General features: G+C 55.6%; 6 protein-coding genes across 6 annotated transcripts; all 6 read right to left on the bottom strand.

Annotated features, from left to right (window-relative positions):
- Window positions 1-613: 613 nt before the first annotated feature.
- Window positions 614-3,256, bottom strand: JKF63_03222 (uncharacterized protein; the record flags this gene model as incomplete). Its single annotated transcript, XM_067899242.1, has 1 exon — window positions 614-3,256. One exon carries the CDS (start codon window positions 3,254-3,256, stop codon window positions 614-616), a length of 2,643 nt encoding a protein of 880 aa, XP_067756032.1.
- Window positions 3,257-5,739: 2,483 nt separating this feature from the next.
- JKF63_03221 (uncharacterized protein) lies at window positions 5,740-7,521 on the bottom strand (the record flags this gene model as incomplete). The annotated part of the gene is made up of 1 exon (XM_067899241.1): window positions 5,740-7,521. The coding sequence occupies one exon, from the start codon at window positions 7,519-7,521 to the stop codon at window positions 5,740-5,742; it is 1,782 nt and encodes a 593-aa protein (XP_067756031.1).
- Window positions 7,522-8,656: 1,135 nt separating this feature from the next.
- JKF63_03220 (uncharacterized protein) lies at window positions 8,657-10,747 on the bottom strand (the record flags this gene model as incomplete). The annotated part of the gene is made up of 1 exon (XM_067899240.1): window positions 8,657-10,747. One exon carries the CDS (start codon window positions 10,745-10,747, stop codon window positions 8,657-8,659), a length of 2,091 nt encoding a protein of 696 aa, XP_067756030.1.
- Window positions 10,748-11,386: 639 nt separating this feature from the next.
- JKF63_03219 (uncharacterized protein) lies at window positions 11,387-13,042 on the bottom strand (the record flags this gene model as incomplete). The annotated part of the gene is made up of 1 exon (XM_067899239.1): window positions 11,387-13,042. The coding sequence occupies one exon, from the start codon at window positions 13,040-13,042 to the stop codon at window positions 11,387-11,389; it is 1,656 nt and encodes a 551-aa protein (XP_067756029.1).
- Window positions 13,043-14,009: 967 nt separating this feature from the next.
- Window positions 14,010-14,996, bottom strand: JKF63_03218 (uncharacterized protein; the record flags this gene model as incomplete). The annotated part of the gene is made up of 1 exon (XM_067899238.1): window positions 14,010-14,996. The coding sequence occupies one exon, from the start codon at window positions 14,994-14,996 to the stop codon at window positions 14,010-14,012; it is 987 nt and encodes a 328-aa protein (XP_067756028.1).
- A 1,296-nt stretch (window positions 14,997-16,292) lies between these two features.
- On the bottom strand, window positions 16,293-17,378 carry JKF63_03217 (uncharacterized protein; the record flags this gene model as incomplete). The annotated part of the gene is made up of 1 exon (XM_067899237.1): window positions 16,293-17,378. One exon carries the CDS (start codon window positions 17,376-17,378, stop codon window positions 16,293-16,295), a length of 1,086 nt encoding a protein of 361 aa, XP_067756027.1.
- Window positions 17,379-20,968: the final 3,590 nt, after the last annotated feature.

The raw sequence follows: 20,968 nt of genomic DNA, 5'->3' as shown, positions 1-20,968 counted from the left end.
ATGGCCAGAGGAAACACAAGAGGATCTCGGGGGGGGGAACTTCAAGGAGCCTATGCACCCATCATCACCACAACGGGAGAGCCTCACTGATGGGTGCGAGCCTGTTAGCATCCCTGACCCATAAAACTTTGAACTGCCGCCCATTCTTTCTTCGAATCGACGACCCACCTTGTTTCACACAACAACAAAAAAAACAGCCTTCGCCCCATTGCACAGATGCTTGCGTTTGGGAACTGATTCAGGGCCACAATACACGAGTTTATGGCATGGCCCGCGACACACACACACACGCACAGAAATGGAAACACACGGTATAGCAAGCCCACATAGTTAGTTCCATCGTGGTCATCTTTTCCGTACGCCTCAGCCACACGTATATCCTCTTCCTCCTACTTCCCCCCCCCCCCCCACGCCGCCACCTTTCTCTCAACTGGCATCAGAGCATGCCAAAAAAAAAAGGGGGGGGGGGCAGGGGGCGGGAAGGTGTATACCCTTTGCCATCCGTGGGTGTCATCAGACATCAAAATTCGTGTGTTGTTGTTTTCGTATACCTGCAAGCGCATTGTAAGGCGTGTCCTCTCGAAGCTCCCATCGATCTTCTTGTTCATTTGTCTCAAGCGCCAGAGCGTCGCTGAAGCTCTCGCATTTGTCGAAGCAGCAGCTCACGTCCAAGACGCGTGCGTTCCTCGGGAGTGCAGTGTGTGATTTGATGGATTAAAAACGATGCCGGAAACGAAGTGGCAGGACTGTGGCAGGGACACGCGCTGCGAGGGTGGGGTGCCAGTTGGTTTGATTGCACTTTTTTAGTCATTTCAGGAGCGGGGGAGGTTGATGCGTCCCGACCCAGTGATGGCGTTGGTGAGCCCCCAAGCGCCGCGGCGTGGGAGCCGGAACGAGGCTCCAGCTCTGTCGGTGCTGCTTTCCTGGCAGGGAGGACAGACAGCGCACCAGCGTCTTCTGGAGGCTGACAAGGCCTCACTACAGGCGAAGTTGCTGTCACAGGAACACTCGTAGTGGAAGTGAGCGCGGCAGCGCCTCCCTCCGGTTGAGTGGATGGTACAGAACGAGCCGCTGCACTCCGTGAACGAGCGTGAGTCCGAGGGCGAATCGGATCTGAAGGGCCTCGTGAGAAGAGCTCCCGCGCCGTCACACGAGACGCAGGGAATGTCTGAGTAGAGACAGGAGGTGTCATGGGAGCCACTGCGAGTGGTGGTGCAGCGCCCTGCATGCGCGCGCCTACATAGGTGCGCCGCAGCTCCTCGCTCTTCGTTGACCTCACCGGCACCGTCACGTCAGGTCTGCACTCGTACGGAATCAGCCGGCGCGGCGCTGGCTGGAAGGTGCACTCGCTGTCCTCAGTGAGTATCCCATCACGAATGGCCCGCCGACGCTCATTTTCCTGCTTCCATTCCCTCAGCTCCGCCGCTCGTCGAGCACGGACTTGCTCAATCACCTCAGGGTCCACCTTCTCTCGCTTCACGTGTGGAAACCCGGGAGAAAGGTCCTCTACTTTGTCTGCGATACCGCTGGCTCTGCCTGCTCGCTTCAGTGTGGTGGCACTCGCAGCCCTGCGTGTCGAGAGTGGCGGGGGTGGTGCAGTGCGCAGAAGCGCACTTTGCGCGGGCGTCACCTGCTGCTCGGCCAAGTACCGAAACACAACCACCACAAACTCTCTTTCCGTTAGTTTTTGTCGGCCGCAGTACTCCATGGCACCCAGCAGCTCCTCTGCTTCTTCCGCGCTCAGAATATCCAGTGAAGCTCGGGCGAGCTGCACCACCGACTGCGGTGCGGTGCCGCGGTGTGTGCGGGTCTGTGCACCCGCCACGTGCTGGGCAAGCGCGCGAAACTTGGCGACCAGCACAACACGATGGTGCTCCTGTTGTAGTCGTTTACGCTCGTGGGCGAGCGCTGTGGCCCGCTCTGCGTGTGCTAGTCGCTCATGCTCCTCTTCTATCTCGCGCTTCAGTTGGACTTGCGCGAACCCTTCGTCGGTGTTGCGGTACAGTTGCCTCACGATATCGCCATCACGCTCGCCTGCGGCGATTTGAGCAGCAACTATACGCTTTGTTTCCAGGGACAGCATTGGACGACGCACCTCTCCGTTCGAAACAGCACATTCTGCCGATTGAGCGTCATCGCCGTAAGGCACACCGTCCGCTTTACCCTTTGTTGGTGAAGCCCCGACTCCGTTTCCGCTGCGCACTACGCCGCGGGCGCACAAACGCTCCACGACCGCCGCCAATTCTGTCGGCGCCATCGGTCTCTGAGAGACGCGCTGGTGCTTCTCCAGCTGGTGGAGAAGCTGCGGCTTTATGTCACGCTCGAATACGCGGCGGTCCTCAGCCTCAGCGTACAGGTCGTGAAACACAGTGGTCACCGCCGGTGGCGGCTTAATAGCGGCTGGGTCTAGCTGGGCGATGCGCAGGGTCAATGGGCGGAAAGTGCATGGCTGCAGCTCGCGCTCGACCTCCTCCTCCTGCCTCTTCGCGACCCAGTGTTTTCGGCGGATCACCTCAGCTTTAAAACGGTTCTCTGGGCGGAGAGAGGCTGGTCTCTGCATGCGCGCGGCGTAGGGCGATACTTGGGGGACGAATGGGCAGTCGCGTCGGCGACGAGCCTCCTCAAGCACCTCTTGCCGAGCCTTCTCGAGCGCGATCCACTGCTGCTTCGCGACTTTCGCCCGCATCGCCTCCACGTACATGTCGGGAGGGATGTCGCCCGAGCTCCACTTAGCGGCATCAGTGTCTGAGGAATACGCGGAGGAACCACCGTGCTGCGTTACCGGGGTCCATGGACTCTTCAGCGCCGCCGCACCTTCTGTGCGCGAGAGAGCTTGCATTAATGCAGATGAGTACTTTGTCGGTGACTCCCGGTCGTGCCAGTGCAGTCCGTCGCCGGTGGAGGCGGTCACATCTGCTACTGTATTGTGACCGTCTTCAAACGGGTAGTGTTGCGGCGGTGTGGCAGTTCGTAGTTTCCCAGCGACGGTTGGCGTTGTGAGAATCGCCTGCGGAGGAAACGTGACAGAGGAAGAGGTCGGCGGTGATTGCGTCGCGAAAGCGGCGTTAGGGCGGAACCTATTCTGCTGGGCTTGAACTGAGGATGGAACTGGTCTCGGGGTAGGACCGCGTGACGGGTATGGCGACGCGGCATAGTCATCTGACCCCGGCAAATTCCTTACGCGTGCAAGGAGCCTCTGTACGTGCGCGTCTGAGTCGTCAGCGTCTACCAGACTGGGACTCCCTATCACTGTCATCTCAGTCGGGTTACGAAGTGCGTCGGGTGTTTGCTCGCTGCAGGGACTTCTCTGCACGCTTCCCTTCCGAGTAGAGCTTCTCCGGCGCTGGGGCGTCTCCCCAAGAGTGTTCACAGCGCTAGGGAAAACGGCTGGGGACGGCAAAGAAGGGGACCGTGAGCCCCGGACGGCATCCAGCCACCCCCCCGTTCTCACCTTCCCTGAAATGGGAAAGTCGCCAAGCTCCACCGAGTCGCTCAAGCGCGACACTAGTGGCCTCGGCACATGTTGGTCACGGTGCGACATAAGGTCCTCTACCAAGGTTTTTATGGATTTCCGAATATCTGTATGCGTGTGTATATATATATATAAATATATATATATATGTATATATATATGTGTGTATGTGTATGTGTATGTAGATAAATATATATAGAGAGGGGGGAGGGGGCGATGCTCCTACAAAGGCGCAGCAAAAAAAAAACAGAAAAAAGCTTTCGAAGTCGAGCTTGTGACACCACCTACGGCTAAGGAAAAGGAAAAAAGAAGCAGACAGATGCGTCTATTTGATCGTTCACTCAGCCCCTGGTGCGCCTTTTATGTGCGTATATATATACATATATATGTACGTGTGTCTATTTAGGCAGAATGAAAAAAAAAAGAGAGATTCGGGAAGTGCGTCTATGAGCTCGTGGATTGGCGGCCTCCAAGTATATACAAAATGTATGCGTGTGCGTTTGGACAGAATGAGGGGTTGGTGATACTCTCGAGGGCGACTAGACTTTACTGTACCACCGGTCGTCCCGGAAAAGGCGAGAACAATCAAAAACAACGGTACAATGATCGGCAGGAAAAAAAAACAGAATAAGTAAAGGAACGAAGCGTGCGCATCGAAGTGAAAGAGAGAGGGGAGGCAGCAAGGGGGTGGGAGGAGATGATAATGATGGTGATCAAACAAAAGCACAACAAGATACGGAGCGGAGGTGGAGGAAAAACACCACCTGTGCGCTGTCCCTCTCAAACCTCCTCACCTCACCCCACAAAACAAAAAAAAAGAGCCTCCAAACCGGGAGTGTAAGAACGAGAGAAGCGAAGGGACTTCTATGATACACAGTCGAGCAACAGAAAAGTGTGGGCGCGTGTAGAAACCGTCAACAAATCAGAATGTCCAACGAAATGGAAACGGGAAGTGGGGTACGGAAAAATACTGGAGCTACGACAAGAGCGACACAAATGAGATTGACCAGGGGCGCACTTCAAAAAAAAAGGGAGCATCAAAGACAAAACGCGCTAGTGGAGGTGTGACCAGAAATACAGACGACCGACCCCTGAGGAAGAGGAGGATGAGTCCACTCCACGGAAAAATCGCTGTACAAAAAAAAAGAGCCCTGCACGTATTTTGCCACTAAGGGTCCCTGTGTGTGTATGTGTGTGTGTGTGTGTGTATGCGGTGAAGACGACCAAGGCGGGGGATACGAAAAGCGTGGGGATAGGGTAGCAGAGGGCGCCGAGGCAATAGCCATCGTGATAGGATCGCGAGCGGAGACGCACACGTGTGGGAGGAAGAAAAACGCCGAGGGCAAAGAAGCTCATCTGAATGTTTCTTTTTCCTAATCAGCACAGATGAAGTGTTTATCATAGCATGGAAGTGATGATGGCCTGCGTGCAAAATAACCTGGAGCTCACCGTCTGCGCAACAGGAAAAAAGATTCTTGGGTCCATTACATCCAACGGAGATTATGTCAATGTCATGTGCTGCTCTCTTCACAGTAATGAAGAGGAGGGAAGGGGGGGCAAGGAGGAATTGTTGGGCACATGCAAGCAGCTACGCTCAAAGGTGACAGGAAGCGATGTGCATCTCTGGCTTGACGAAGATGCGCATGAGTAGGTGGACAGTTGGGTGGTGTAAGGTTCTAGGGCTGCATTCTCTTCGTTCCTTCTCATGACCAGTGAATCAGCGGATTCAAAGGAGCAAAACGAGAAGTGAATATCGTAGCCGCTCCTTTCCACGCATCCAAAGTCCACACACACACACACACCTCTTCCTCCTCCCCCTGCGCGCCAACTTTTTCATGGTGGAAAGAGCGCCGCGTGCGTAGGTTGTCCTTCGCCCCCCCCCCTCCCTCCCTTCCCCCTACATACAAGCCGCAAATAAATGCGCTCATGGGAAGTGGCAACAAAGTGACAACCTGAGGAGGTGAACTGTAGAGGTAAATTTACACCAAACACAGACATCTATGTGAGCCCCCCAATGGGGGAGCAGGTGATGGTTTGACTCACGGCACTGAGCACGGGTGCATGCTCGGTGATAAGCGCCGGGGGGGGGGGGGGAGAGAGAGAGCTGCATTCCAAGATTGCGGCGGCAGCGCTAGAAGAAAAGCGTGCCCGCCATCGGCGGGTCCGTCAAGCCCCCTCCCCCCCCCCCTCCCAACACGCACACACACACACACACACACACGGAGGCGTATTCGACGTCCTCGGTGCCTTTCGTTTTCACAAAAACGCTACACAACGGTCTTCGCAATGTAGGCGAGCAGCGAGGGTTGTGCATACCGCTCCCGCGAGATTTTCTGTGCATCGGACATCGTCCCCTCCACCGGGCGCTCATCGGGCTGACCTTCGTGCAGAGCCCTGGTCAAAGCCTCGTCTCTCGCCCACCCACCCAGGCGGGCCAGATCGTCAAGCTTCGCAAGGTAAGCCTTCTTCGCGGCATCCTCGGCATCCACGATAAACTTGGCCGTCTCCGCAACCACAACTGCGTGCCCTGCACCGGACATAACGTCGCGGAGCACAGTAGGTGTCATGTATTGTGTGCAGGAGGTGCCGAAGAAGGCGGCATCCATGCGTGGCGCTTTGCCCTCCCTGCAGTGGAGCACAAAGCGGTCCCAATCAAGACCGACAAAATGCACACGTACCTTCGGCAGGGAGGCGGCGTAGGCGACACCACTCGGTGTTCCAGGAGGAAGGTAGTTGTAGTTGCTCGCATCGTCCCAGGCAAAGGCGTGGTTGGCCCACGGCCACGTCAGTCCGGTCATGAGTGTGTACATCCAAGCGCGTACGTTGTGCATTGAAACAACACCGTTGCCATACTTGCACGTTCCATCGGCGGTGCGGTGGCAGATGTGTTTGTTTAGCGTGAGCGCGCCGAACGAGAAGAAGGGCCCATTCTTGATATCCCCCGAGTAGACGCCGCGGCCAGTGCGGGAAAAGAGGCAGAGGGTTTTGTTGGGGACTTTGTAGTCGTAGTTGAAGCCTCGACGTGGGTTGATGTGGCTCACGTCAAACGCGACACCGGTGTTGCGCCACGTGCGGTACTCGGGGAACTTGAGCAAGTTTGTGTACTCCGTCAGGTGAAACACAAAGTCCCAATCGATGATGTTGTCGCGGTTGTCGTAGCGTTCCGCCATCTCTTGTCGCACACGCTGGGACCATTGCTCCTCAATGTCGGCCGTGGAAGCGTCACAGTTCCAGTGCCCTAGTTGACTCTCCACGAAATCGCGCTCCTTGGACTTCATCTCTTCAAACGAGGCGATGCGAAGCAGTGCAGAGGAATCGGTCTCGAGAGCCTTGCGTAGGCGCTGCACTACGTTGCGCACTTGTGCGGCAGTTATGTCGCGCATCAGGGCGTTGCCGTACACGTCCAAGAACATGAGTACACGCTCCTCCAGCTCCTCTAGCGCAAACATGCTGTCGAGCAGCCATTGGAGGAAAAAGAGATGCCGGCAGTGCAGGCGCAGGTTTGGCTCGTAGATGTAAAAGTGGTAGGTCGGCTGCGGTCCTGGCTGGTCGCCAGCAAAGCCGGCGGCACGTAGGGAGGACAAGGTGCGAAGCAGGTGGCGAATGTCAGAGGCACCGGCCAGCATAATGAATACGTCTTTGTCCCCTGCGCCCGTGGTTGGCAGAGACGATGTGGGGGAGGTGGACAGTGGACCCTGTTGAGGATCCGACGTTGATGAGTCCACTGCCGTGGTCTCTGTCGCCTCCGTGGTCGGTGCTGTACGGTTCCGGATCTGCGCGATAAGGTCGTCGAGCTCAGCCTCCTCTTTGTCTTTCGAGTGTGGTGCCGTCGCAACGTCAGATACAGGCGAGGCCGAGGTCGGCATCACCGGTTGCTGGCTTGCGACTCCATCAGTGCTCTGCTGCGATTCGCCTCCTCCTGCTGGGTGACGCGGCCGCTTGGCGAGTAACGACACAAAGTCGATAGCTGGCGACCACCCCCAGCACACCTCCGTTCCGATAGAGTTCAGTAGCTGCTGTTGCTCATTTCGAAGATACTTGTCGCTCATCTTGGCAATGCAAACAAGACTGCACCAAAACACAGCGCTTGTCCCTGAAGAACAGAAGCCGAGATACAGAGAGGACGACAAAGGGGGGGGGGTTAATATGCTGATGCCCGGCAGTGGCGGAGGCGGGGGCGGTGATGATTGGGGTGGGGAGGGGGGACACTTGAGTGATGGGCGCGGAGCGAGCGAATTGGGCACACATGCGCACACGAGGAAACACTCTTTGGTAAGACTCGACTGCCCCGGAGAACACGGAAGAGACCCAACAGTGTTAAAAGCAAAAAACAAATGGTGGAAAGGGTTGAAGAGAGGTCCAAGGGGAGAACAAGACATGAGTCCATGTGGTGGGCCGTGTAGGCTGCAGGCAAACGTGAGGGAAATGGAGCGCACAGCGACTGCGAACAAAGTGTAACGTATCAGGGCTTCGACATCGCCCTGTCATATCGCGGGGTGAAGGCGCGGTGAGGAACCACGTCAGCTGTAGATGACACACGCAGAAGCAAACAAAGAGAGAGAAAGACCCACACCTGTCTTTGACGAAGCACGCGTGAGTCGAGAGGGAAAGTGAGGGTGCAGTCGCAGCTCATGACACGTCTAAACAATAAGGCACACGCGCAATACGCGACACGTGGATGTGACAGAGCGAACCGGGACGAATTCGACCGATGGAAAGTGCATGGATCTCCCCCTCGCACACACACACGCACGTACGTGTACGCCTGTTATTTGATTGCCTATGTTGCTTCTGAGAGAGTGGTGGACACACACACCCCCCTCCATCCGCTGGCCGTTAGAGCGACTATCCCATCCAATACGCACACACACACACACACAGCAATCCAGGGATTTCCACAACAGCACCCCCCAAACAGAAGTGTGCAGCAGCCAACACAACTCGATAGCACACACAAACACCAAAGACGAACAACTCATTATCATATCCTCACCAGATGACGGAGAGGCGCAGACTTCCCACCCCATTTGGCACCTCCACTCTGGTGAATCATTTCAAAGGACAGGGTACTCCATTTGTGAGGGCCAGCGGCGACATTGTCTCTGGGGCGGTGGGGCGCATCACACATCTTCCCCTCCTCTCTTGACAGCCTCGGGTTTCTCCATCGACTCTGGAGACCACACACTAGTGCAGGTCGTATATGGCTGGTAAGGACGCACTGTAGGCCACCACACTCGATGGATGATGCTGCGTTGGTGGCCAGATGCAGGTAAGCTGCAAGTCTTTCAGAGGTTTTCCCACCGCAACGATAACCGCGGCGCTTTGGTCAGCCGCACTCGTCACTCGAAGGCAGCCGCCAAACGCAGCCCACACCTCTTCGTTGTACCACCTCATCTCAATGTTGTGCAGACTGACCGTCCCCTCGCAGTCGGCAGTGTAGAGAGTGAGCAGCGGTACAGACATGGACATGATCACGTGTACGTGTGGAAACGCAGAGCGCAGTGGATGAGCAGTGACAATGATGCAGAGCGCATGGATCGAGGCACAGAAGTAGCGACTGCCCTCATCCTTGACAGTGATGCGAACGATACATGCCCTGTCGGCGCGAGTGAGGACAAGCGCGTCTTGCGTCGTGATCGTATGGACACTGGTACTGGCACTTGTTGTAGCCGCGACATGTGCCGTGTCCTCGACAAATGGGAGCGCATAGAGCTGAGTAGGCACGGCGTCCCGCAGCTCATGATGAACCTGAGCTAGAGGGACCGCCCCCTGCACACGCAAGAGCCCCACCGCCCCAGGAACCTCAGCCCCCTCCCCCCGGTTATCCTCCAGGCGCCACACAGACAGAGTCCCATCGTTGCCGCTACTCAGGACGCAGTAGCTCAATGTGTCGACAACGGTGCCTCGGCTTTCTATCGGAATCAGCGCGTGCACAAACGCGCTGCCGTGGCAGTTCGCAACCGTGCACACCACGGTTCCACTGGCGATGTCGAGCACCTGAATGGCACCATCAAACGAGCCTGTGACAATGAAGGTGTGGTGTCCCGACAAGAATGCCGTGTTTCTTGGCCCCGAGAACAGGAGAGCCGTGATGCCCATCGTGTGCGTCTTCTCGAAGCGGCGCACCAGCTTGTGAGAGTCAACGTTGTACACCTTTACCCATCCATCACGATAGCCGACAGCAAGCCAGTCCGGCGACGGCACAACACCGTCCGCGGAGTCACAGGACATACACAACACACCGTCCGTGTGCCGCAGTGAATTACCGCACGAGTCCCCTGTCTCAACACTAACGAACTCGACTGCACCGTCAGCAGAGCCCACCATAAGAACTTCCTTGTTCGCACTCAAGAGTGGGGCGCAGCAGCACGCAGCCCGCGCGCCGTCGTACGGCAATCGGCGCCGTATCTCCTTTGGAGCGGCAAGAGGGTATTGCAGAAAGGTGTCGGCCCACGGAGTGTCGCCCGGCGGCGCTGGATCGCGATCGCGCTTGCGCGAACTCCCCACCAGACTGGTAGCCTTTGCAGACAACGTCGACTTTTCCCCTTGAGGGGGTTCCAAACACGATGTATTTAGTGCGTGTGCGCTGTTGTTCCCTCCGCCACAGTCCGCAGAGGCCACGCGAGTCAGAGCAGCAGCCAAACGCCCTACAGGGGCCTCCGAGGTGAAGCGAATCGCCGTCTTTAGTTGCTGAAGCAACGCCGTTCTCCTCTGACGCATCTCTGGTGTGACAAGGCGACTGGCGGAGTTGCTGGCGATGCCCTCGCTCATGGTGCGCTGCCCATGCTCGATCATCTTTTCGAGACGGATATAGCGCGCCGGTGTATCTGTCTTCATCAGCTGGAAGATCGGCGCGTTGAGCAGCAGCGAGCGTGCAGCGGGTACCAGCCCGTGAAGCTCCACCATTTCTTCGAGAATGACCTCGTAAAGGGTCGCCTTGATCTCTTCTGGAAGGAGAAGCCCGTCCACGTACACATGCAGCACCTCCGCCCAGCTTCCCTCCAGCACCGCCCCTTCGAAATTGCGCTCTGTCGCAGGTGAGAATCCCTTTGTATTACTTCTTTTCCACGAGAGGGAGGTCTGTGGAGGTACGGACAAAGTGTCGGCGGCATCAGGCCTCACACGGATGGTGTTGTACGGCACCTTCGACTCTGCTTGTAGAGCCACAAGAGTCTGCTGGTAACCGCTTTCATCCAAGAACTCATACACGTAGTGCAATACCCGCTCGTGCGAGATGACCCGAGACGAGGACGGCGAGGAGGAGTGGGACGCCATCAGCACCGCCAGGCTACTCCTGCAGCTCGCTGTGATTATGGGGTTCAAATACGTGATGCCTTCTGCTAGGTCCGTCTTTGCGTGCGTGTGTGTGTGTGTGTGTGTCGGGGGGTGGGGAACACGCGTGTGTGTTGTTGTTGGCAAGAAGCGATGTATGGATTCACCAGCGTGCAGGGGCTTTTGTCTTGTGTTATACCGTTAGGCGGGAGCGGCAGTGCAACCATCCAGAAAGCGTTGGAGATGGGATTCCATGTGTGACAGTCAGGGGGGGGGGGGTGAAAAGAGGGAGCTTGGGAGGAGTCCAGTATGGCGCCAGGAGTACGGCCATGCAGAGGGGAAGGGAAGAAGGGGGGGGTCGGGGCGTACGAGTGGCGAGAACCCCGCCTGACCTAAATATTCGGGTGCGTTGTAGAGCATACTCACAAAAGCTTTTCGCAGAAGCGCGTCAATTGGGCAGGCCTCTGCTAAAACATGAGCGCGTCAAGATGCGGGTGAGTAGTGTGTGTGTGTGTGTGTGTGTGTGGTGGTGGTGGTGGTGGTGGGGGAGGGGTTGCACTGGTGTCTTACAGCTGAGTGCTACGAGTGGTACAGTCCAAGCAAGTGCCTTGCAAAGACCTCAATCGATACAGCTGACTACGCCTAAGTTCGAGAGCGCTCACGGTGCTGTGCAATGATGCGTGCGAGCTTCGCCAGCGCCGCCGCCTCTCGCTGCGCTTGCGCGCGCACCAGTTGCTCGCGTCTGCGACGCAGTGCTTCGCTCTTCGCCTTCAGCCTCTCGCGCACCATGGCGCGAGCGTTGGTGGTTGCCTGTACCCACAAGGCCTCCTCTGTCGTGTCCGTATCACCCTCCATGTAACGACGACGGCGCAGCACAGGTAGCATGTCAGCAGCCCACCTACGCACCATGCGCTCCTGCATGATATGCCTCTGCTGCGGATCAAGGAGTTCCCTCTCAGCCAATTCGAGCTCTGCGGTTACCCCACCCGCCGTGGTGCCGCGGGCTCGCTTGCGTGTGCCACCAAGAATCACATCACGGTGGTGAACACCGTACACCGTCTGCAAGCGATCCGCCCTTGCGCGATCGCGCTGTTGCCGGGTTTGTGCCTCTGCGGCACGGACCTGTTTTACCCTGTCGAGCTCCATCGAAGCCGCAACGGCATGCGACGTCGGGTTTAGAAAGTAGTACTCGTCCTCTGCCCCAGAGGGGCCTTCGGAGAGCGGAGGCGATGGGTTTGGATTTGTACCACATCGCAACAATGACGTCGTCGAGGTCACTGGCTGGAGGTGCGGCTTTGAAAAGTCAATGGGGGCACGAGGAACCATCGACGATCTCGGATTCCTGGACGGCAACGCTCTCGAGGAAAGCGAAGGCGGAGAGGATCGTCGGCTGTACTCCTGGTCCTCCAGGACCGCCTTGCTTGTGGCGGGTGGCATGCGGAGCCTAGAGAGAGCCGCCACCGTCGAGCGCGGTGCTACGCGAGAGGACTCTCCTGTTGGAATCTCCGCCCCGCCAACACTACTACGCGCTTCCTCCGGAACGACAGCAGCTTGCGCTTGTGTGGCGACACTCGAAGTGATCGCTGCGTTTAACGGCGTCGGAGCACGTGCCGATGCTGGTGCTGTGATCGCTGGCATTGGTTGTATAGCTGGCTTTGAGGGGGCAGCAGTTAGTGTCGCAGCAATGAACCTGTCTGCCAAAGGGACATGCTCGTCCTCCTCCTCTTCTCGTAGCTTCGTGCAGCAGTTGCACAAAAATGTCACAGGGCGCTCCGCCAAGCCGAGGCAATCGAGGTGGGCGGAATATACGCACTGACGCCGGTCGCAGAAGATCATGCGCGCGGCGTTGTGACACTGCTGACACACATCGCACACTACACTTTCCAGCAAAGCTCTTTCATCGCTGGCGTCGCCACCATCCTCTTCGTCGTAGTAGGTGGCCTCCCACGCAATGTAATTCCGCTTGCGCACCTTCGTCTCTTCCTCCTTTCCAGTCTCGGCGTGCAAAGTGTAGATGCGCGTGAACCGCGTCTTGCAGCTCGGGCATACGTTGGTGTTCTTGGCCCACTCTTTGATGCAATATGAGCAGAAGAGATGATTACATGAGTTGAGACGGCCACGCGGATTGTCGACTGGGTGGACGTCAGTGAAGCAGATCCCACAAATCCTCTCGTAAGCTTTTGACGACTCCACCGGGGTCGTCGAAGACGCTGCCGATGCAGAAGTGGCCGTGACTGCGCGCGGCTCCACCGGCTCCGAATCACCTCCAGACATTTCCAAAGACAACGATGCGCTCATTCGCGCCAGTTTTACCTTTGGGAAAAAAAGAAACACACTCTCACACAAGAAGTTGTTGCACCCCCTCCCTCTCTCGCTCTCCCTCACACCATCCACGCTTGAATAAGCGTATTTGAGGGGAGGGAGGGAGGGGGGGGGCGGCAGTTGAGGAAGGGAAGAGCTGAGCCTCTGCACAACTAAACGTCCGCTCCACAATGTACCGGAGGAGTGGGGAGACGAATGCAGTGACCTTAATGCCAGACCAATATATATAGAGAGAGAGAGAGAGAGAGCAGGACAGAAAGCAAATAGATGTACTGGGGGGAAAGAGACAACACAGCCACTTCGGCAGCAGGTCTTGGTCAGTCTCTCTGTGTCTTGGGTGTATGTGTGTTTTTTTTTTTGGGGGGGGGGGGGGGGGGGGATGAATGGAGGGCTGTTAGCATTGTCCTCGCATGGCCAAAATACATGCGTTTCTTTCTCGTGTGTTTCGCAAGTGTGACACCGCAAACGTGTGTGATATCGCTACGCAAACAGAAACCAGTCCAATTGGCGATAAAAAAATTAGGGGAAAAAGAGAAAAGTGGCGTGGTAGTCTGGGGGGGAGAGGGGGTGCGGGGGCAAGAAGCGGCTCGCACCGCCATGAGAGGGCGCAGTCACACACGTGCACCAAAACCCTTGGCTGTGAAAGCATGTAAGAAGACAGATAAGCCCTACCCCCCCCCCCCCTTCCCCCGCTTTCGCTCCTACGCGAGCGTGTCAGTGAAAAAACCATCCGGCCTTTCTCGAAGAAGAAAAAACGCGCGCATATCAGAACAGCTGTCGGGAACTCAGGGACAGCCGCGTAGACGGGCAACAAACACACGCCACACACACACACACACACACACAAGGAGTGAGTGAGCCGGCGCCCAACAGAGAAAACCCAATACAGGACAATACAGGAGCAGCAGTGCACTTTGCAGCGCGTGGAGTGACACGGAACGCGCTACGCACCTTTCATGAAGGGATGCTCCAGGATTTCTGGTATGGTGGGCCGCAGCTTTGGGTTTGTGACAAGCAAGTAAGCGATGAACTCTATTGCCTTCTCATCATAGTCGCGCAGCCGCGTCGGCAGTGGTGCCACGTGGTAAACTTTGAAGTTGCGGTCGTATCCCGGCAGCTTCGTCACACCGGGCCACGTCTGCTCCGTTGGGGTGCCCACCACGTAGAACACCTTGTTCAGCTGGTCGCGCCAATTCTCGCCGCGAAAGAGGGAGTAACCCAGAATCATCTCCGCTACAATACAGCCAACAGACCACACATCTGCCGCTGGGGTGTAGTGGCGCTCGCCGAGTATAATCTCGGGGGCACGATACCACAAGGTCATGACCTCGTGCGTGTACGTCTGCACCGACATCTCATAGATGCGCGCTAGCCCGAAATCAGCTAGCTTCAGATAATACTTTGTCTCCCCACTTTTTTTATCCCGATAGTTTGCCACCAGAACGTTTCCTGGCTTTAGGTCGCGGTGCAGAATACGGCTGTTGTGACATGCCCACAATCCGAAAAGCAGGTGCCGTGTGAACTCCCGGACCATTTCAAGCGGCACCGCTGTGCCATTCGTCGGCTTCTGACCGCTGGCGGGGCGGTATCGCTTGATGAAGGTTCGAAGGTCTTCGTCAAGTAGCTCAAAAACAAGGTAGACACGACGCTCACTACACACAACGTCTAGCAGCCGTACTACGTTTGGATTGTCGCCAAGATCGTGTAAGAGGGTTGCCTCGCGGATCGCGGTGGCCGGTACACCTTCCGAGAAACTGTCTAGTCGGAGCTTCTTGATAGCGTACTTGGCCCCTGTTGCTTTGTTGCGGGCCCGAAACACGATGCCGTACGTGCCCTCGCCAAGTAATTCCTCTGGTTCATAGACCGCACCCAGCGCGGTGATGTCTACCGGGTCCAGTTTCCCGTTTAGGTTCTCTGCAGACGTGGACATGGTGTGTTTCAGGCGTAAAAAAAAAAAGGAGGGTGGATAGATGTGCACTTTTACACATATATATATATATATATGTGGGTGTGTGGGTATGGGGGTATGGGAGGGGGGGGTGCACCGTGCGCGCGCTGATTTCGAGGAACTAGAAAAATATACGCAAAGGCGGGAACACAGATAAAAGAGACGAGAGGAGGCCGCAGAATATGTATATATAAAAGACTCAGTGACTACTCAAAAACAGCAACGGCAGATAATAAGAAAATTAATTATCGATGGACAAAACGCCCATGTGCTACACAAAGTGTGAAGGGAAGCCAGGGCGAGATGGAAAAGATGCGCACATCAAAGGTAAAAGTGCGTGTGCGTGTGGGTGTGTGTATGTTTTTTTTTTGTGCCCCGACTTCGTCCTCGTAATCTTATACGCCGAATGCTAGGAGGACTCTCGTACGCACGTGGCACAACGCGGCTGCAGAGATCGGCGTACCGAGAGTGCCGAAACAACAGCAAAGTCCGTGAGGTGGAAAAGAAATGCCGAGCAGTCCAGTAGAACAATGTAGAGAGTACATTGCTCGATGAGCATACATGACGGCTTCACAGAGGAGCCCACTTACATGCACCAGCAGTCATGTCCGTGCACTGCAAGTCAAAGCCACCGCGACCCGCTTCATCGCGGAGATCTGTATCGGTGAAGTGGGAGAAGGAAGGGGGAGGGAAGGAGACTGCGTGCACCCCTAGCAGTAGTGGGGGCAAACATTTTGCGGATTCACAAGTAGCGCTGGAAAACACACCGCGCGTTTCCGTCTCCTCCCTCGACTAGCGCTGAGAGGCTCCCCTTTCCATACATATACACATATATATATAAATATATACATGTATAGATGTATAGATTTTTTTTGGGGGGGGGTGAGGGGTGAAGAACGCTAGTTTAAAGGTTGATTTACCGGACATCACAACAAAGATAATACTTTTTCTTCGCATGTCTCACACGCACTGCCGCCAACCACAGCGATTGAGGGCAAAAAGAAGGACACTAATGCGAGGGCGTGGACATGCTGGGTTGCAAACAAGAAACGACCAAAAAGGAAAACATGTTTTTTTTAATGTGGCATTTCAGCTGCTCGGCCGGCAGGAGGGGGAGAGGGGAGGGGGGGGGGAACGCAAACTGCGCCGCTGCGGTGCACTCTCCCATCGCCTCACCACCACTACTATTCTGCACAGTATCCCTCGTGCTCACGAGCTCCTCTTCCCCCTCCCCTATCCCACGCGATGTATCCTTCCCCAACAAGGGGGAGGGGGGCTCTATGATTCACTCCTCTCGACTACGGCAATCATACGTGCGAGCATTGCAGCCAGCTGTAGCGCGGTGCCCACACCCTCAGCGATACGCATCGTCGCCTCGCCCACTATTTTCAGGACTTCCAGCTGCTGCAGCTCACTGCGAAAAAGGCGTGCGTTGGACTGGATGACCTTGAAAAAAGTGCCAACCACGTCCACCGGTGCGTAGCCGCGGTTGAGAAGTCGATTCATTTCCTTGTGTGCTTCTTCAATGTTGTGTTTAGTCACGCACGCGGTGACAATGTTCTCGACAAGCACCGGATGCGGCTGGTCGCACACTTTGAAGACGTTCTCGGCGTTTACGAGTCTGTACCCCGTGTGTGTAGCCTGGAGGGCATTCAAGGCTTGCCGAAGGTCTCCCTCGGCAAGGTACAGCAGCGCCTCTAGTCCATCGTCTGTGTAGGAAACGTTTTCCTGCTGAATCACGTACACCAACCGCTTCAATATGTCTGCGTCATTGAGCTTTTTGAAGCGGACGACAGCGCAGCGAGACTGGATCGGCTCAATAATTTTACTGCTATTGTTGCACGCAAAGGCAAAGCGCGTTGTGCTGCTGTGCAGCTCCATTGTGCGGCGTAACGCCTGCTGGGCGGCTGGGGTCATGCTATCCGCCTCATCCAGGAGCACAATCTTGTGTAGGTGCACCATCCGCTCTTCTTGCGCGAGACCCTCACCTGAAGAAAAGAACTTCTTCGGAAGCGTCTTCTTTGTCTGGGCAAACAGTTTGATCTTCTCCCGCACCACGTCTAGACCGCGCTCGTCACTGGCGTTCAGCTCTAGCACGGCGTCCTTGAGGATGTCCTTGGGTGCCCCCCCAGCGGACAAATTCCTTCCGCTACCAGCCTCGCTGCTCTGAAGCAGCAAATCGCGCGCGAGGCAGAGCATGCTCGTCGTCTTTCCGGTGCCAGGCGGCCCACAGAGGAGCAGGTTCGGCAAATTGCCTTGTTTCGATATCACCTGCAACCGCGAAATGGCCTCCGTGTTACCCACGATGTCTCCCACCGTCTGCGGACGGTACTTCTCCACCCACGGCGTGCTCGAAGTGGACATGACGACGCTGCGAATGTTTATGGACAGGGCAAAAAAAAAAAAGAGGCAGTAATAAATATGCAGGGGAGAGAAGAAGAGAATGACACAAAACCCCTTCAGCGTATTTTTGTTGTTGCTGTTCTCAGAAAAGAAAAAACACTGTCGATAATGTCATGTGTCGTCGCGCGATGGCACCAAAGACCGAAAGGGTGGGGGAGAGATGTAACGCCTCGGTGTTTGTGTTTATATCTTCTGTCAAGAACGGGATGCCCGTCTGGAATAGGTTGTGCACTACCGGGGAACCAGGCTAATGTGTGAACAACGAAGGCACAGGTACCTCTTCTGATACGCCTGTGCTGTCACAGTGTTCTTTGAATTTTGTAGAAGTGATCAAAGTAGTTCCTCAAGTGCGTGAGAAAGGGGAAGCGCGCGCCAGGAGAGCGGAGGGGAGGGAGTGTGTAGAAAGCGCGCGAGAGTGGAGGGGGTGCACAAACCCACACAAGAAGAAAACCAAAGGGGGGGAGGAGGACGAGGCGTGAAAATATGGGCCTCCGTAAGGGAAGCTAGGTGGGGGAAGCGGGGGGGGGGGGAAGGGGGTCAGACGATACGAGGTGTGGGGGGAGATCTCCATTTCAATACGCGTGCGTGTGTGTCTCGTGGTCCGGGGCCGCGGGTGAATCCTGACTACCTGTCCGGTGCGATTGGAGAGGAAGTCGTTGCCTCACCTAAACGCAAATGCATGCGAATAAAGAGGGAGGGCACCTGCACGCACGCGGTGAGTACAACGCCCGAGACCAGCCCTGTACGGACCAGGAGAAGGGGAAAGGGGGGGGAGAGCGTACAGCGGTGTGCCCGTTAAGGCAACACTGAGATGATGAGCGATACACTGACAGCTGCCCAGTCTCCTCCATTCATACATTTTGGGCATCAAAAGCAGCGGCATACAGGTACACAAATACACGACAAGACACGGGAGTGCCCAGAGGAAGAGTTTGCGGATCACGGACTCACACATCAGAGATGTGGTGCTAAGGGAGATGTGAAATAGCGTGTCCCTTCTTCGCACCCTCTCTCCTCCAAAGGCATGATGGCCTCTCCCCTGTGTCCTGGCGTAGCTCAATCACACAAGCTCTACTAGAACGCCCATCTCGGTCTGAGTCCCTCGAACAAGACACACACATCGCATGGCATCGCAAGGCCAAGAGAATAGGGATGGGAGAAAACTAAATATCAACTCACTTGTAACGGCTGAACGCACATCACAGGTTGACCTGCACTTCGAAAAACGAGCCACATACTTTCTGTTGATGCTGTGGTGGTGGTTGCTTCCGGCCATCACGTCCGTTGTACCAAATCGAACGGGAAAATTCCATAAAAGGAAAGCGGAGAGCGTGTGGCGGCGACAACACCGACAAAGCGCTACGGATAAGGCGATCACAGGGAGTGCGCGCTGTGCTCACAGGAAGGGGGAAGGGGGGAAGCACCGCCACTCCGCAAGATCACTTCACGGAAACACAAGACACACAACGACGCGCCCTTGTAACACACACACACACACACACACACACACACAACCATCGATCCACACTATGTCTCACATGTCACTAAAAACATTGACACGCAGAAAAATGCGCGCTGTTGCCTGTACTTTTCTCCCCTCCCTCTCCCTCCCTCCCATAGAAAAAAAAAATGCTGCAGACCAGCACCGCAGTCTCCCGCAAGCGTCGGTGTGGAAGAACAACGCGAGAGGCACACTGTTCGTAGCCTATTGATGGGGCGTGTTGTTTCCACTCGTACATCAGGACATACACGAAAAAAAAACAGTTGAACACCACACTTTAGCGCTGCAGTCAGAGGCCCATCTCTTCGTGCAAAGCACGACGTACACACGCCCCACAGCGATGCCGATACAGTCGGTTGAGGATGACTTTTACATCACACCCCACCAACCGTTTCCTCTTGCCAGTCGCCACGCGTGGCACAAACCTGTGATTCACTCAAAAGCCTTCCCCAGTGTGTTGTATGTGAAGCTGGGTAGACTATATTTTAGCCACCATGGCCCGCTGCCCCGACACCACGTCATCCAGGACCCACCACCACCATCCACATCACCGGTGAAGGATCCTTCAGGTCTCATTGCGATGTAGCTGCTTGGGACATGGGTCACTTAGAGCAGCCGTGGACTCGGGCGTGAGTAAGAGTTTACTGAGCCTCCACCTCCCAGCCCCTGTCCGCATGCTCTTTACTGCTCGACCACCCTTAGAAGAGCTGCTACTGTCATCCGAAAAACGTGTGAGGAGGATCAAGTCTGCATAAATACATGAACATCGACGCGGCACACACACGGTTCCACACGGAGGCCGAAGAGGAAACGCCCGTCTCCGGGATGGCAGGAGCGGCACTGACGAGCAACAGAACATTCAACAGAGAGCAGCGCGCACACCGGTGAGGAAGGGGGGGGAAGAGGGGGGAGGAGAAAGAAAAGAACCTGTCGAGTGGGAACAAAGACACACATTACGTAATTGACAAGAAATGCAACAGGGGCGTAAAAAAAAAAATAAGCCACTCATTCCCTCTCGTGGCACTCGACAACCGAAGCGGGAGGAAAGTATTTACATTTGACAAACAAACAAATGAAATGAAATGAAAACCGTACAGGTGAGAATAATATGGAGTCGATAGGGCAAAAAAAAGGCGAGTAATGGGAACAAAAAAAAAGTAGTCAGCAGCAGAAACGGTGGATAGACACTCCCCCCCCCGAAATACACACACACACACACAAACGCACACGCACACATACCCCTAAAGAAAATGCTGCGTGAAGAGACAGCGAAAAAAAAAATCGGTGTGTGTATGTGAGGAGGGAGAGGAAAGGGGGATGCATAAGTAAAGCAAGAGCTCAAACAAGATCTAACATGCGCCACACTGTGATGCATGGGTGTGTCCGCTCACCTGCCTGCTTGTATGCTTAGGAGGCGCGACAAGGAAAAAAATAATCAAATGAAACGAAGCCGCGAAAGGGACAGCGCTGAAGAGTGGATGAGAACCGCGTAATTAGAGAAAAGGCAGATAAGAATCGTGGAAACACCAGTCGCTCGAGGGGTGGGGGAAGCGTCCCTGTGTGCGCTGCACTATCCACGTACGTTGAAGCGCCCGGAGTGCTGTCGGAAAAGCGAGTATCAAGTAGCAAAGGAGAATGACCACTGTGCAGATCACACAGAAAAATATAAAGAGAAAGAGATCACGCGAACATCTATCACGCACAGGCCATCCAGTTTTTGAAGGCAGCCGGACCAAAGACTCTCGAAAACTTGAGCACCAGCTCTGAAGAGACGCACGCGCGCGTGCAAGGTCAAAAATTGTGGGAAAACAAAAAAGCACCAGAGGGGCAATTATTGTAGGCGTCCTTGCACGCTAATCTACACATGAGGGCTTCGAGACTGCCAGGAAACGCAAATAACGGCAGTTCAGAACGACAATCAGAAGCAAAAGCCGCGCCACACCAGGCGGAAAGAAAAAAAAAGGGGAGACGAGAGAAAAAGGCAGAAGGCAGAAGGCAAGGTCAGTACACATGATAGACCGCCGCGTAGGGGAAGGGGAGGCGCACGGTC

The sequence above is a fragment of the Porcisia hertigi genome, chromosome 27 (assembly GCF_017918235.1).
Source record: "Porcisia hertigi strain C119 chromosome 27, whole genome shotgun sequence".
Taxonomy (NCBI): domain Eukaryota; phylum Euglenozoa; class Kinetoplastea; order Trypanosomatida; family Trypanosomatidae; genus Porcisia; species Porcisia hertigi.
Note: the sequence above shows the minus strand (reverse complement) of the source record. Positions and strands in the feature narration are given on the sequence as shown.